Source organism: Alligator mississippiensis, chromosome 9 (assembly GCF_030867095.1).
Source record: "Alligator mississippiensis isolate rAllMis1 chromosome 9, rAllMis1, whole genome shotgun sequence".
Classification (NCBI taxonomy): Eukaryota; Metazoa; Chordata; order Crocodylia; family Alligatoridae; genus Alligator; species Alligator mississippiensis.
In genome coordinates this window covers 41544362-41561861 of record NC_081832.1, presented here as the reverse complement: position 1 = coordinate 41561861, position 17500 = coordinate 41544362, and the positions used below count along the sequence as shown (strand labels likewise).

The 17500-nt window shown below is 44.9% G+C and overlaps 1 protein-coding gene and 1 long non-coding RNA gene across 2 annotated transcripts; both read left to right on the top strand.

Moving 5' to 3' along the window:
* Positions 1 to 1026: 1026 nt before the first annotated feature.
* On the top strand, positions 1027 to 9183 carry LOC132252465 (uncharacterized). The gene is made up of 2 exons (XR_009464379.1): positions 1027 to 7413; positions 7505 to 9183. It is a non-coding gene; the product is annotated as an uncharacterized LOC132252465 (long non-coding RNA).
* Positions 9184 to 13317: 4134 nt separating this feature from the next.
* LOC106739681 (protocadherin beta-3) lies at positions 13318 to 16028 on the top strand. Its single transcript, XM_019487160.2, has one exon. The coding sequence runs from the start codon at positions 13521 to 13523 to the stop codon at positions 16011 to 16013; it is 2493 nt and encodes an 830-aa protein (XP_019342705.2). The 5' UTR covers positions 13318 to 13520; the 3' UTR covers positions 16014 to 16028.
* Positions 16029 to 17500: the final 1472 nt, after the last annotated feature.

Sequence of the window (17500 nt, the reverse complement as noted above, 5' to 3'; positions counted from 1 at the left end):
GTTCCAGCGAAACTTGCTATTAAAATAGCTTTTCATTAATGTTTAAAACTCTGGGTTTACAAATAGTTATAAATGCAATATGCTTAAAATGTTCTGAAAATAGTTAAGTAACCCGTTAGGAGATTGCACTTAGCTACAAATGGATATTAGAACACACCTTTTCTCCTTAGGATGGATAAAACAAAATATATCTAGCATTACTAAGCTACACGAAACAAAATATGTTAAAAAATATGTTCCGGTATTTGTTCCCGAAAGCTTGCAAATAAATAATTTTTTTTTTCTAAAAATCTTGTTGGTCTAATAAAATATATAATCTCTACTACGAGTCCTGATTGCCTTTTCCTCTAGACCAATACAGTTACAACCTGGACACCTGACACACAGATTATATCAAATTTTAGCCGATTTTTAAAAATGAAGTCTTCATATTTTCCCAAGCAGGAAGCAACTGTGACCACCTAATACCTGAGATCCTGCTCCTTCCTTTGTTTCAAGGTAATTTCCATCATCACAGGTCCTCACAGAGGTGAGAAGCTTCATACCAGCTATGAACTGACTTCCCAGAGGAGTTTTCCATCTATTGACTCCCCTGTGAAATCCTATGAAATATGAACTTCCATTTCTACCCAGGAGAACTTTTACAATTTTTACTCCAACGCCTGATGACAGGTGTTTGTGCCTGAAAGCTTGCAATTAAAGACTTTTTTTGCAAAAATCTTGTTGGTCTAATAAAAAGATATCATCTCTACTAGGAGTCTGGATACTTTTAACAATGATTTTCTAGAAATATTTAGTGATTGCCCAAAACATAAGCCGTCTTACATTTCAAAGCATTTTTTCTGATTCCTACCAAGCTTTCTTGAAAAAACGATCTACTGCAAGATGACAGGGCAGGAGAACTTTAGAGAACATTGGCTGCTTTGTGGGAAAGGCAAGAACTGAAGATGCTTAAAAGAGTCTCTGCAAGGAAGTTCCCTTTTGTGTTAAGTGTTTAATGGCTGCTGTCGTTCTATGGTTTTAACTCATAATATTCCTTGTTTAAAAGAAGTTTTAGTTCAAAAAACAAAGTAAAAATGATATTCTGGACTTCAATGGACCAAGGAATACCTGTAGAAAAGTGAACAAAATTTTCTTACAAGTAATTTTAGGATATTGATGCAGTTGTAGGTTTAGTCAGCATAATAATTTGTCCTAAATTTTAACACTAGTGTGGATAATTTAAAATTTCCAGAAGCATCTGCAACCACCTATTCTGCATTATAACATAAGCAACCAATTGGAAATCTCCTCATACTATGCCTGAAGTCACTAATCACTGTAGTAACTACTCCCACTTGTTGGGACCCAGAGGTCTGTGGGCCTGGGTTTTCCTTCTCTTAACTTTGCTTACCCTGAGTCTTGAGCTGGGAAATTTAACTCTGGTTTCAACTGATCTGCAAAGCTTCCACTCAGCAACAAAATATGACAGGAGAGTTACTTTGACCATGATCCCTTCTTGACAAAGAAAAGAAGTCTTGAAATATCTTTTCTGGATGACCAATGTCAAAAGAAGTGAACCAACCAAAAAAGCGAAATTTGTCTTGTGAAAATTGGGACAATCGACAGCAACACTGACCTCCACCTAAGAGTGAAATAAGTATCTAAAATTGGGAAATTTAGTTAAGATTAATCATATATGGTAAGGGTAGGCTTATTAGTATGCATTGGGGGGAACAGCTAAAATTCTACTACTGGGTGATGTCAGTGCATGCATTGGAGATGACTACACCACTTGGAACAAGAGTTGTGAGGAAATTCAGACATGAGTCTCTAAACACAAATGGAGAATTACTCCTGGAACTCTGCATAGCTTTGACTTTGCTATAATGAACACCCTTTTCAACATACCAGAAAAGTGGTTCTACTCTTGGCAGCATCCTCGGTCAAAATGATGGCACCTTTTAAACTACATCATCATCACTCATTGCAGTGACCTGAAGGCTGCTTACATTACCAGGGCTATGTGAGGCACAGAATACCCTAATGGATCACCAGTTTATCCATATTAAATTGGACATCAGGATACACACTCCAAAACCAAAGGTTGCTCCAAAACCGAACCAATGTGTCAATGTTTCAAAATTTTGCATGAAAGAGAGGAGAACGCAGTTATCAACTTTTCATCATACTGAAATATTAAACTGTGGCATTTGAAGAGTAAGTGGAACTCTCAGTTAAGGTGGGTGCCTTTCAAACTGCAGCGAAATCAGCTCCTAAAGAAGTCCTTGATGTCCTAACTCAATGAAATGTGGACTTGTTCTATGCAAATGACAACAATATTCAAGCCCTCCTTGTGGCCCATCTAGCTATGCACCAAGTTAAATTGAGCAAACTTCCCTCTCTTTGGGCTGCAGAAGACTTCAAGAAATCAAAACCTGAAGCACAGAAAAAGTTTCTGACAGCACCACCCTCCTGACTGAGCACAGTATGATATTAGAAAGATGGAAAGAACATGTTGCAACCCTCATCGATCGTGAGTCCAGCACAAATGATCAAATAGTAGATTCAACTGAGCAAAGATCAGTTCGATATGAACTCAAAGATCCCCCAGCTCTGAAGAAGACTAAGAACATGCTTATGGAAATGACAGAAAAGCAGCTGGAGCTAAGGAAATCTTAACTGAAGTTCTTAAATATGGTGGCCCTACACTTCACAAAGCTTTGCTAGACCTATTTACTTTCTTCTAGGAAAATAAGACTTTACTCCAGGATTTTAAAGATTCCAAAAGTGTAACTATCTACAAGTGCAAAGGAGACAGACGTGACTGCAGCAACCATCGTGGCATTTTGCTCCTTTCCATTGCTGGTAAGACCCTTGGTACGCTGTTGCTAAGAAGGCTCCAGGTTTTTGAAAATGATGTATTCCCTGAATTCCAATGCAGTTTCTGTTCATCACACAACACTGCTGGCATGATATTTACCCTATGCCAATTACAGCAGAAAGCTGCCAAAAACCAAATGTCCCTGTATCTTGCATTTGTCAACTTCAGTAAGATGTTCAATTCTGTTGGACACTCTGCTCCCTGGTGCCTTCTTGAAAATTTCAGCTGCCCAGGCCAACTAATTAACCTCATACACTGCTTCCATGACAACATGCAGGCCCATGTATCAGTGGATGCCAACTCGTATGATCCCTTTCCTGTAGTTCATGGGGCTAAACAGGGCTGCATGCTTGGCCTCTATATTATTTACTCTGTTCTTTGCTGGAGTGCTAGGAATCACCACAAATACTACCACTACTCATGTCACCTTAACAACACAATTTAATCACAGAATTCTAAACCTCTTCCAATTCAAGGCAAAAAAGCAAATCCCAACAAAGTGAAGTAAAGGATCCAATGTATGCCAATGACTCGGCATTTCTTACCCTTTCTGAGAAAGTCCTGCAACATTTTCTGAATGCCTTTGCCCATGCTACATCAGTTTTTGGCTTCTGTAATAAGAAAACCAAAGTTCTATACCAGCCACCTCGTGGCAGAAACCTATCACCTCCATCACCAACAGAAATAAAAGTAAATGGCAGCCAATTAAACAAGGTCAAGTCCTTTTTCTACCTAAGTATCAGAATTGCCGATGACACCAGCATTGACAATGAACTTTCAGCATGTTTAGAGTCAGCTGCCTCAGCTTTTGGTCACCTACAGCAAAGACTATGGACAAGATGGTGGGGTGAAGGGGGCAAAGTGTCTACAAAATGCCAGATTTACAGAGCTATTTTGCTTCCTTGTCTTCTATACTCATTAGAGACCTGGTCCCTTTATCATCGCCATATCAAAAAACTTAACTGCTTGCAACAGTGCCACATATACAGTATAATGGGTATTAAATGGTCTGACAAAATGACCAACAACAGAGTACTATGACTGGCAGCTCTGCCAAGTGTGGAAGCCATGCTAGTATAGAGGCAAATGACCTGGGTGGTCATGTCACACATATGGGCAACAATCGACTGCCTAAGAAAGTTCTGTACAGTGAATTTGAAAAAGACAGTAGGAAGGTTGCCTGTTCCAAACTCAGCTACAAGAACTGCCTTGATCAACAGTAAGAGCCTTACCTTCTTCTAATTTTATGGATTTAAATGAGAAAGACATAGGAATTTTCTACTATTTGGCAGGGATACTATCAGATTGAAGATTTTTACTATCAGGACCTTGTTGTGATCAGATAATAGTGGAGTTTCGGTAGATACCAAGAGAGGAAATTTCAAATTTGAGTATTCTAGTTGATACCTCCCTTTATGATTTTTATGAACTATTGTCTTTGGGAAAGAAACAACCACTCTTGTTCTCCATACTTCTGGTATCCATGGATATCCAGTTTATGCCAAACCATTCAAAATTCTTTATTAACTGGAAGCAGTGAGGACAGTGGAAAAAAACAAGGAAAGACTCAGTCAGAAGATACGTGTAAGGATTGGATCTGGAATTTGCAATATATACTTTTTAATTCCATTTCTACCTTGTGAGCACTTGAATTGCATCATAAAGGTTTCCTTACCTACAAAATTCTCCCACATGGTAAAGTGAAGGTATTATATTCACTGCAGAGGGAAGGGAATTTTAATTTCTATGAAATAGGATAGTTCTTATTGATAATTTTTCTAATACATCCATACAATACAACATCCCACGTAAGAATCATAGACAAACATAATTACAGATTTTAATATGCAGTCATCTACAGGGTGACCTGCAGGATGCAAATGTGGAAGTAGTGGATGTGGACTATCACATCCCTGAAGGGACAGATCCTTCAGCAAGCTGCAAGGATGCCTCAGAGAACTAAGTGATGGCTATATTGATTGTCAGAAGCCATGATTCTGGGGGCCAAGGGAGAAAGGGTTTCTACCTTTCAGGACATCTTCCTTTTGCCTTAAAATCAATCTTTGGAATTAACATGTCTTAATTATCTGGGGTCCATTGCACGCACAGAGAAATATCATCTCGTAATTTGTCACCTGATGCAACAGAGTTCAATTCTCCCACCATTTCACCAGAGACAATAATCTTGGAAGGGCCAGGTATTAATGATTTTTCTCCACCTCCTTCAATTTACTGAAATATCCTACATTTATCTCCAAGGAAATGATAACCTGGCTGTAATGAAACACAAGGCCACCAGTTTAGCATCAGAGCACAATGCCACACTGCCATACTCATAGTATCCATTAAGCTCATACTGACTAGGATGTATATACACTGCAGTCCCTTGGTCTTGGGGTAGATGAGGGAAGCATGGTTGCCAACCCAAGACATCTTAATGACAGTCTTTAAGCTTTTAACCAAGAGCATTTTTTTACTGACACTTATTCTTAATTCTATGTTTTACACAATGTAAATGTACCTCTTCTACCAAGCCCTGCTCTCCTGCTAGGACTCAGTAGAAGGGCTGCATTCAGATTCAGGCATTCAACATCAACCATAGTAAAGAAAAGGAAAAAACAGTGTTTGTCGGTAAAAAGCTGACAGTAAAAATTAATTTTTTGGGTTGGCAGCCCAGCTTGACTGCAGTGATCATTTTACACTGTGCTTCCCACTCACACCCCATGCCTTGATGCCCCAAACTGCACCCTGCTGCTCCGCAGCAGTCTCCCATTCTTACCTCTGCTTCTTTTGCTCCCTTCTAATACAGCATATACCCCCGAAAGAAACCTGTGTGAGACCCATTACTACTACTGGCAGCCGGGATGCAAAAGCAACAGTTCATGGCTGAAACCACTCCCTGCAGGGTGCTGCAGCACCGCCACTGGTACATTGCAACATGCTGCTTTTCTCTGTTTGCCCCAGCTGCAGCTTCTTAGTATTTTTATTGTTACTAAAGAATTTTTATGGACCTTACTGAAAGCCATTTTTAGCCTGATTGCTTACTGAAAGTTAGTAAATTAACTGACATTTGGCAGTCCTGGAGGGGGTGTTCCAGGTCTTCCTAGAGCACCATAGCATAGGTCCCTGCACTCTGGTTTGAGGCAGTCATGCCTGCTAGTGTAATACACAAAAATGATAATGTACCAATTGTGTTACACCTGGAGGGTGTAACGCAATTGCTTTCGGCTCCCTTACAGGTTCCCCCACAGTCATACTTTTGGCTCCTCCACGGGCTATGGCCAATCCTGCTCCACTTATACCATTAGACCTGCAGAACAGCACATCAGCCTTCAGCCACCAAGTATCCTGCCTGGCCAAACCAGGTGACTTGATATCCAAGGAAGTAATGATAGATGCAGACATGGAGCAGAATGCCTGGCTCTCCTACCAGCTACTCAAGACCACAGACACAGGTCTCTCACCATGAGGCTCCAGACAGGCTAAGTTAGGATCCAAAGGCCAATAACAGATGAGGAATAGATGAAGCAGTGGCTTGTTGTGATTATTACAGAGATAGGAGAGGAACACCATTCTTCCTCCTCAACTATTCAATATGCTTCCAGTGGATGGGTATAATGGAGAGCCAAAGGCTGCTCTTACTTTAAGGGTGAAGGAACAGCAGGGAGAGCCTCAGGCAAAGAAAGCTTCCCATTATGAGCCGCCAGGGAATAGGTACCTGCTACAAATGCTTACTGCTGAGGAAGCTGCGCTCCAGTAGCATACTGGGCTAGGGTCATGGAAGTATATAAACACAGGCCCTGTTACAGGAGGGGCAGTATGGCCCTGGAGGCTGCAGAAGCATTGAGCACCAAATCAGGGAGATGCTGGAGAGCTCCTAGCTGGCACCTGTCCGGAGAAAGGCAAACAGACTGCTTCCTTGCAGAGGAATATGGTCTGAGGTAAAAGGAACCCTGGTTGTGCAGGAAGGTAGTCATTGTTTATGTTCAGGCAAAATGGGGATTTAGTTGGTGTTGCAGCCAGAAGGTTGGAGGTTGAGAAGACCAAGACCCTAACAAGGGTGAAAGTCTGAGGTGGCCTGATATCAGATTGGAGCTAAGTGCCGACCCAGATTCTGAAGTGATAGCGCCTGCAAGGCATGGGCACGAGTGTAGGGGAGGTTGGAGGCCATGATTAGCCCGTAAGGCTAGCTGGTGCCCTGGGGAAGAGCAATGGTGGGCCACTAGGGTCCATCTAGTGAGGACAAGGTGTAGAACAGACGAAGTTTGGAAGAGCTAGCTGGCATCTAGAGGTACTGGGTTTCACTCTGGGACCCATTAGGCAGCTTCCCTTCCATTCAAACAGTTATATCAAGGTGTAGCAGGTGAATAAGAAGTGGAGGGCACTCTAGAGCTAGAGTCAGGTAAGGGTTGTGTGACCACCAAGGGTCATCACCGTCACCCTCGGAGCCCTAACCTAGTTACAAAATGGATTTCATATGTCGAAGTGCAATTTGTTTCTTCATTTAAGGAACACAAGGAAGAATAGAATACTACATAAACTGTGCCCATGTAAGTATTTTCTCTCTAATTCAATCATTTTTTATGACATTGCTTGGTTGTAAGGACTGAAGAAATCCTGAATTTCCTGTTTTAATAACAGAACGATCTCAACAAATTGGAATGCTGGGAGGGAGTCAACAGGAAAAAGCTGAATGCCAAGAAATTCAAAGCACTTTAACCATGGGAAGAATACTCAAAAATACAACTACAGAATTGGCGACACCTGACTTGGATTCATCAATAGAAGTATTAGGTGCAAAACATGGAACACGTTAGTGCCTCTCCTCTCAGCCCTGGTTAGGTGTCATCTAAAGTACTGTGTATAGTTTTGGGCTGAAAATTTCAAAAAGGATGTGGAGCAGTTAGATAGGGGCCAAAGGTCAGCACCAAAGATGATAAAGGACTTTTAAAGCAAGGCATACAAGGAGAAGCTGAAAGAGCAAAGCACATTCAGTGTGTGGAAAGGGCATTTTAGCGGGGACATGATAACAGTCTCTAAGTTCTTGAAGATCTCTTTTGCTGCAGAGCCTGGGACACAATCCCATGGCTTGAAGTTGCAGCAAAGTAGATTTAGATTGGATATCAGGAAAAACTTCAGTGCTAGTACAGTGACACAGTGGAATAGATTGCCTAGGGAATTTTTAGAGTTTCCATCACTGGGGTGTTCAGGAAGAGGTTGGATAGCTACTGGTTGGGGATGATTTAAGCATAGCCATGCAGATGCCTCACTATGGATATTTCCTATGCTTCTGGGTTCTGCTTATTGCTGCATGGGTTTGGGATGGAATTCTACCCCTACCACAACCACATATAGCCCTTACTTTTCTGCAACATGTATCAGTGTCTTTAGGACATCTTCAGAAACACTGGGTGCCTCCCCAAGGGTGAGAATTTTTACAGGGAGGGTTTCACTGCTCCTGCTGGGACATAATGTAGGAGCTTCCTTGCCCTTTCCTTTGGAGTCAGAGAAATTCCCAAATTGAAGAGGGGAGTGGTGTTACCCCATGGTCATATTGGCCAGGGGGGCAGGGGAGGGAGTGTGGACTTAGCATTGCCTTCTTCTGTACCCAAGGCGTGGCGATTTACCTGGGGTATCATGATTGTCTATTCACAATCTTTTACAAAATTCGGATGTAGACTGACATGACTTCCCTGCTTTACATGTGGCTAGATAGGGTGTTTTGTCATTTATTGCATCAAGTTTGACAGTAGTTTTACTAGAAGGTAAAAAGAAGGATGTTTATAAGATTTGACAAGGAATGCTGGTTAGATGACATGACCTCTGGAGGGGCATTCCAACCCTATTTTCCTTTGGTTTCTAACTGAGGTAGATTGGATTTTGACCTGATCAATAGGATGCTTTCTGTAAAGGAGAAAAACCAAGTGGAAAGAATGAATACATGTTGAGGAGCTACTTCCCAGCAGACATAGGACAGTTCATAAAGACCAATAGAAGAGTATCTCACTGAGGAATATGGCTAAACTTCCTTTGGACCTTGATAAACTATTTGTGGGAAACAATGTCAAAAGTGCAGCAAGTAGAAAAAACAAGATAGGACAAGAGAAAACAAGAAAAAAGAAAAGAAAAAAAACCCAGGAATGTCAGCTAGAAAAAAACAATTGTTTTCCACAAGACGGTAGTGGTTTGGGATCCATTCTGGGGAAACTGATTGAAATCTACACTTGACTGAAAATGAAGAGGGCTGCTTGGGATAAGATGTACATTAAATGTTTTTGTTGGTATTGTAGAAATAAAACAGCAGATCGGTTTCAGGAGACTGTTTGGTGGTCACTAGTTTTATCACTGGTCACAGATACAAAAGAAAGAACAGCAGGTACCATGCTCAACAAACTGGCTTGGTCCAGGATTGGGAGAATCCCATGATTCTTGACCAGCAGAGCTGAAGGCAGAAACCTGATATTTCAAACCGTGTTCTTGGCAGTTAATGTATCTACACCTCATCCTATGATGCTCAAATGCACCTGCTACTGTGGGTTCTTCCTCCCCAGTTCAAAATATATTAATATAACAACCCTTAATTAGCCGTGTCTCTCAACAATGCTTTCGGCTCACCCAGAGGCTCCGGCCAATCCTGCTCCATTTCTACCAGTTAGGGAGGCAGTGGCGACAGAGCAGCTTACTCTGTCGGGGTTTCTCCTCCTGTTCTTCCGAAACAGTGACTTCTCCGTGTATTTTGCCCTTTATTTCAGAAAACATGTAATCCATTTAAACATAAGAAAGCTGAGTGTCAAGGGAGATGGAGTTTGTAGCTTTAATATCACCATCTATGTCGCAGGGCACTAGAGTGTCCTGCTCCTTTTAAGGGCTGGAACTGCTAGGGTGAGAGCCCTAGCAGTCAGTTGGGAGCCCCAGCTGCTGGTTATCAGGTCAGCCAGAATGAGTTAGTTGGCCTGCACCTGCCAGCGGTCAGCTGACCAGAAGGGGCAGGGCCTGGCTCATATATGAACCCCGGTGCTGAGGCCAGGAAGGCAGTTCTCCCCTAGCAGCCAGAGGGGAAGTAGCCTCCAGGGAGGAAGTGCCCAGTGATGCTGCAACTGCCTGGTATGCTGCACCTAGGGCTAAGGGGGCTCCAGGAGCTCCACAGGTACCCTTGCCTGCTAGACACTTAGTGCCAGGGATGAAATCTGATTCTCTTAAAGGGTCAGAGTGCATACCCTGATCTTTTGTATTATGTTATAGCCCAGGGGCTTATGTTTTGTTTGCTTTTGTATACTACCAGTGGTTTAGGTGATGCTATTTGGAGAAGGAGGAGGCCTCTTTGGGGCCCACTGCAGTGTGGGGACCCTGGTGCCAGAGAAGGCATGGTGTTTGGGGTGCACAGACCCCGGAGCCAGAAAGGGCTCAGCGTTTGAGGTGCACAGACCCTGGTACCAGTGGGGCACAGCGGCAGGGCTGCAGAGACCCCAGAGAGAGGACAAGGGGGCCAATTACAGCAAGGCCTAGACAGGACAACATTGGTGCCATCTGTGAGGCTTGGGGTGTGGTAAAGGGGCAGTTGGAGCCATGCAAATAGCTCATAAGGCTGGGGTGTCCTGTGACATCTATTTTGGAATGGGACCCACAAGGGGTCTGGGAACCCACGGGGTTTAAGGAAATCCATCAGGACCATGTCCAATGGAACATGAATGCAGTCTCCCTATATCATAAATCCATCAAGATGTGGTGGGCAAGAATAGTGGGTGTACATCGGGCCAAACTGGCACAGTCAAGGGGCCTTAGGGATAACACGGCTGTCTTTAGGAACCCGTCCCATGACAGTCCAGTATTGTGTTGGGATGGATTTTGGAGCTCCATTTTGGAGATCTAAGCAGGTATTGGATGCAGGCTCGAGACTTCTCAGGAAACTAGCCTTTGCGGAAGCATCCCTTTTTATGTAGTCAGGCTTAAGTTACCATTTTAGCTGAAACTCAAAATCAGACCCAATAATGTAGTACAAGTATTTGGATCTTGGTTAAAGAATGAGTTTCTCCTGGTGTGTGATAATGGATATCACACACAGGGAGGAGAGAGAGCTCAAACATATGGAACGTAGAGCCCTACATACAGGCAACACTTTTAAATGGAAGGTTAAATGGGGGCAGACCTGACCTGAGGAAAACAAGTCGAAATTTTACTCCAGAAAATAGTCTTCTACTATATGCACCTTTTTTCTTGAAACTCACATTACATACATTACATACGTCCTCTGTGGTATAGAAATATACCAACAACTAAGAACATAAGTTGCATATTCTGTGCTTCTTCCAAAAAGGTATGGTTCTGACAGGGATGTCAACAAGAAAAAAGTAGCCAGATTTTCAAAATAAAGGATTCTAATCAGTATTAAATATCATTTATGGATAAAATTTTGAAACTTTTCATTTCTAAAACATGTTTAATCATAACAACAACGAAAATAAGGAAATCGAATCAAAATATGATTATGCTGTCTGTTATAAACTTTCACATCGATGCAGAGAGAAGGTCCACTGGATAAACATTTTCCATCAGAAGCTGCTTTTCTAGGAAGCTTCTGCACAGGAAATGAAGACCACTAGGTTTAAAATAATTCCTAAAATTGAAGATTAAAACATATTACGGAATTTAATTTTGAGTTAATTCTTCCAATTTTCTCATTAACACTTCATAATATACCCCACATATTCATGACATAACGGTGAAATAAATTAATCCTGTAGCTTCCATCTATTTCTTATTCAGGCATGTATAACAAGGTAGAGACAAACGCATAATTTGGTTTATGTTGCTGTCTTGTGACCATGACGCTTTGAAACAGACTCTTTAAAACGCTTAAAAAAAACAAAACACCAGGGAACATAACGTCCTGGCGCTTGGTGGCGCTGTTGACTAATACGAGGAAAGCAGCAGTGTCTGACGTCCGGGCTCTCGGGCAGGAGTAACAGTCAGGCCCTCAGTCTTTTCCCTCTGAGGGTCTCAGACCGGGAGTGAGGGAAGCGTGATAACTACCAATCCAATGGATGATCGAGGTCCCGGTCCAATAACGCTTTTACAGGTAAGTATCCAATTATAATCCAATCCAATAGGTCACCCCTCTCACTGCTACGTTCACTGCTCATATGCCTCAGACACACAGGTATGATCACCAACCGAGTAAACTCACACCGGTCAAACCTCAAGTACTCTCAAGCATCCATATTCCATTCGCCCCCCAAATCACGCCTCAGGATTCATTAAATACTCACCAAAATCACACCATATGTCAGTTATTCTTCTCACCAAATGTACTCATGTGCACAGCACACCCTATTATGGTGCTCTCAGCACTCAGATGTAGCACACTGCACTCTAGCGGACCACACAAGCTACTGCACATGCTCCACAGGTGTAAGTGGGTCACTGACGTCGTCAAGGTGGACAGTTCAGCAATTCTAGAACCTTCCCACCTCTAATCAGTGCGCACATGCTCAGGAGGGATCTCATGCTACGGATCACGTCCAACACTCACATGTAGGGAAAATGGAGTATTACATAAACGTAACACTTTTAACCGGGAGGCAGAAGGGGGTAACCCTGGCCTGAGTAAAAGTAGTCGAAAATTTACCCCAGAAAATAGTCTTCTACTATGTGCATTTTTTCTTGAAACTCACATGACATACGTTCTCTTTTGTATGGAAATATACCAGCAAGTAATAACATAGGTTGGATAATCTGTGCCTCCTCCAAAACTGCCACGGTTCTGGCAGGTATGTCAAAGAGAAAAAAGTAGCCATATTTTCTAACTAGAGGGCTCTAGTCAGTATTAATAATTAACCATTTATGGAGAATACATTTAAATGATCAAACTCCCAAACACCTAGGCAGGAAAAGTAACAAAAACCAACTTAAAGAAATCTAAACAAACAGAAATGTTTTTTGTGCCCATTGTAAGTCCTCAAATCGGTGAAACTGGAGAAACCATTGGATAAATATTTTCAATGAATACTTTTTTCAGGAAGTTTATGATCCAAAGTGTATTTTAAGAACTCAGTCTCTTATATCTCGAGACATACCAGGTTTATTTCATAAGCATCTCCAAGAAAGGTGTTAGTAACTATAAGAATAAAAATAATTTGTAAAATCTTTTTTTTTAAATCGAATCCGTTTCTCTCTTCTATTTTCTTTCATTCACTCTTCCTACATTTCACACGATATAATAATGATGTAAAATTGAAATATCAATAAACCCGCCTTTTGGTTTTCTTTTTTATACATGTAAGTATAGAAATAGATTAAAACAAATGAAATATTGCTTAGGTAGCTACTCTGTGACTAGGACGCTTTCCAACATACTGGTCTACGCACTTTTAAGAATAGAACAGTAAGGAGCATAACGTCCTGTCGCTTGGTGGCGCTGTTCACTAATACAAGGAGAGCGTGACCAGCAATAGCTGACAACTCGGCTCTCCGGTACAAAACCACTTATTTCCAGGACGCAAGAAGCAGCAATCTTGTCTCTAGATTTTGAGAATATCACAGAAGATGTCTGCACAACCAGTGGCATGTAAAGCGAACCCTTAGCAGATCGGGCTGGTGGGATGAATGGGGACTAGCGATATTTCTTCCGGATCCACCCGTGACGCCTCCTGCAGAGACGATGGCGGACACCGAGAGCAGAACAAAGCGGAGCAGGCAAGCCGCGTCTCTCCTTCTGCTCCTGTGCGTGGGGGCTATTGGCTCGGAGACGGTGCGGTACTCGGTGCCGGAGGAAATGGAGAGCGGGTCCTTCGTGGCTAATGTGGCAAAGGATGTGGGGCTGGAGCCCAGGAGCCTGTCTGCTCGCAGGGCCCGCCTGGTGTCGGACGCCGCGAGCCGGCATTTCCAGCTGAATGGTAAGACTGGGGACTTGCTTATCAAAGAGAAACTGGACCGAGAGGAACTGTGCGGGCAAACGGAGCCCTGTCTTGTTCGCTTTGAGCTAGTCCTGGAGAATCCCTTGCAATCATACCGGGCCGAGGTGCGCGTTACTGACATAAACGATCATTCCCCACTGTTTTTAGAATACGAATTTACCTTAAAAATCCTGGAAACAACGGCCCCGGGGGCGCGGTTTCCCTTGGAAAACGCCCAGGATTTCGATGTGGGTAACAATAGCCTCCAGAACTACAGCCTTAATACTAATCGTTATTTCTCTGTCTACACTGGTGATCGGAGTAACGGAGTTAAGTACGCAGAACTGATTCTGGGTAAAGCTTTAGACAGGGAAGAGGAGCCAGAAATGATTCTTTTACTCACAGCTGTGGACGGCGGCTCCCCGCCGAAGTCCGGCACTGCGCAAATCCGAGTCATCGTCCTCGATATCAACGACAACCCTCCCGTTTTCTCCCGGGCAAATTACAAAGCCCAGGTTCTAGAAAACAGCCCCAAAGGGTACCTAGTTGTTGCTGTTTCTGCCACTGACTTAGACGAGGGAACCAACGGGGAAATCTCTTACTCCTTCAGAGAGAAATCGATCGAAAATATCAACGTGTTTCGTATCAACGCCGGGTCAGGGGACATTCGATTGACTGAGGAACTAGATTTCGAAGCTATGAACACTTACGACCTGGATGTTCGAGCCACAGACGGCGGGGGGCTGTTTTCACACACTAAAGTCCTGGTGGAGGTGGTGGATGTGAACGACAACGCGCCAGAGGTGACCCTGACATCCCTCATCAGCCCCATCCCCGAGGACGCGCCCCCCGAGACGGTGGTGGCCCTGCTCAGCGTCAGGGACCGCGACTCCGGGGACAACGGGAGGGCAGCCTGCTCCATAGAGGACGCGCTGCCCTTCTCCCTGAAGGCGACGTTCCGGGACTCGTACGCGCTGGTCACGGAGCGGGCGCTGGACCGCGAGAGCGTGTCGGAGTACAACATCACGATCGTGGCGCGGGACCAGGGCGCCCCCAGCCTGTCCGCCGAGCAGAGGATCAGGGTGAGAGTGTCCGACATCAACGACAACGCGCCCGTGTTCAGCCAGGCGGCCTACACCATGCACGTGCGGGAGAACACGGCGCCCGGCACGGCCATCGGCACAGTGCGCGCCGCCGACGCGGACGCGGAGCACAACGCCCGAGTGACCTACTCGCTCGTGCCCGCCGGCGCCGGCGCCGGGGCCCTGCCCGTGCTCGCCTACGTGGCGGTGAACTCGGCCGACGGCAGCGTGTACGCGCTGCGCTCCCTGGACTACGAGCAGACGAGGCAGCTGGAGGTGGGCGTGAGAGCGACGGACGCCGGGTCCCCGGCGCTCAGCTCCGAGGCCGTGGTGCGCGTCGTGGTGCTGGACGAGAACGACAACGCGCCCTTCGTGCTGCACCCGCTGCAGAACAGCACGGCGGCGTGGAGCGAGCTGGTGCCGCGCTCGGCCGAGCCGGGCTACCTGGTGACCAAGGTGGTGGCGGTGGACGCGGACGCGGGGCAGAACGCCTGGCTGTCCTACCAGCTGCTCCGCGCCACGGAGCCGGGGCTCTTCGCCGTGGCGCTGCACAGCGGCGAAGTCAGGACGAGCCGGCCGCTGACGGAGCGCGACACGGTGAAGCACAGGCTCATTGTGCTCGTCAGGGACAGCGGGGAGTCGCCCCTGTCCTCCTCCGCCACCCTCAACATCCTGCTCGTGGACGGCTTTTCCGACGCCTACCTGCAGTCCGCTGATGCCGCCGCCGCCGCCGCCGAAGGGGCCGACACAGGCGCTTTAACCATGTACCTAACCGTCTCCCTGTGCCTCGTGTCCTTCCTCTTCCTGCTCTCCGTCGTGACATTTGTCCTGGTCAAGGTGTGCCGGAGGAGAGGGGGCGGGGAGCAGTACACCAGTGCTCCCGGCACGTTGTATGGCGACGGCAACTTGCCGAGAGACTGGGTGGATGTGTCGGGGACCGGCACCCTGTCCAGGAGTTACCGGTACGAAGTGTGCTTGAGCACGGGGTCGGGGAGCAGCGACTTCCGGTTTCTGAGGCCCCTCGTGCCCTGCCCTCCGCAGCAGGGGGGCTGCGTCGTGACGGGCTCCGGGAAGGAGCGGGATCTTCTCACCGACTCTCATGCGCCCGCCGACTTGGAAGGCGCCGATCAGGTAAGGGCTGAGTGGGCTCCTCCGCCGTTCATTCTCTATGTATAGGTCCTCATCTTTTTGGACTGGCGAATGTTGTTCATGTGTTATTCGTTTTCAAAATCTACTTTCCTTTGTAGGGAACCTAAAACCGATTGGTACACAAGGGACTATGTTTCGATTACATTGAACATCTGCAATCGACAGATGTGATATTTACCTAATGGCATTGATTTCTCATTTAAGCAGCGTTATTTTTTAGCGTACTGGTGTATTTGAGGGGAATTATTGGCCTGCTTTGCTAGTAATTATTGGGGACCTTCTAATAGGGTCTGTTTCTTATAGACGACTGGAAAAGTCAGGTTTCCGGCGTGATTACAACCCTGAAAGCCTGGAAAGACAACTACTTTGGTTCTCTATATTTCTGGTAGTTATCACTAACCAGTTTATGCCGTTCCAGTCGCAGCGATTTATTAAAGGGAAGCGAAATCCCATCAGGATATTAGTGTCAGAATTAAGGTCTGGAGTTTTCAGTATCCTCCTTGAAAGATTATTTCTATGCTCTCACTTACACGTTGAATACTTGGATTGCATAATTGATCGACTCGGAATACAAACTGCTCTTTACCTACAAAACAGTTTCCCCTGTAGCGCAGGCACGTACTAAATGCACTGCAGAGGGAAGAGAACTATAAGTTCTATAAAACCGGGTTGTTGTTTCTGTTGCTCATAAGATGATGATGATGATTTTTTACATCCAAATAACACTGATCTCTGGATAGAATCGTACACTAACATAATTAAAGATGGTGAGCTGCAAGGTGCAATTTTACTGCAAGAAAAGGGTGAATTGAATTAGGGAGTCCAGTTTAACATTGAACAGGAGACAAGAGTGGGGTTGAGGTTGGTGATTTTCACCTATAACATTTTGCAGACACTGTAGAGCCTCTGTCTAAAACCAAAGCCTGTCAAACAGCATTCCACTCGTACGTGTGCTTTCGAAGGAAAGGGGAATCTGTAGGAATAAATGGTGAGCCCTGTTTTTCAGAATGTTTTAGACCCGCGGCTTTTTGGCAGAGGAAAGTATTCCCGGTGCCAGGCCTCCAAGATGGAGGCATAAGCCTGGTGGCGAGAAGAACAACCTCACCTGCAGGGAGATTCTTGCATCTGTGTTAGAAGACCGGGGCGGCAGAGGAGAGAATGGTGCAGCACAGGCAAGCTCCGGGGCTGGGGCTTCCCGGTGCGGTGCGGGAAGGAGAATCGGAAGTGGTGCAGCTTTAAGGTCCATAGCCATGTTTGTGGGGTGATAGCTCAAGGCCATATTCTTCTGAAAGGAAGTTTTCCTTAGTGTTAAGTGTTTAATGGCTGCGGTCATACTCTATACTCTATGGGTGTATCCCATACTATTCCTTGTTTAAAAGAAGTTTTAAAAGGGAAAAGAGGAGCAGAATGCATTGAATACCTATTTTAAAAAATAACTAAAGTAAAAATGATATTGGGGATTTCAATGGACCAAAGAATGCTTCTAGAAAAGTGAAACAAATGTTCTCTTACCA

Coding starts and splice junctions, on each gene's coding strand:
- LOC106739681 (XM_019487160.2), top strand. CDS start 13,521: ATGGCGGACACCGAGAGCAGAACAAAGCGGAGCAGGCAAGCCGCGTCT.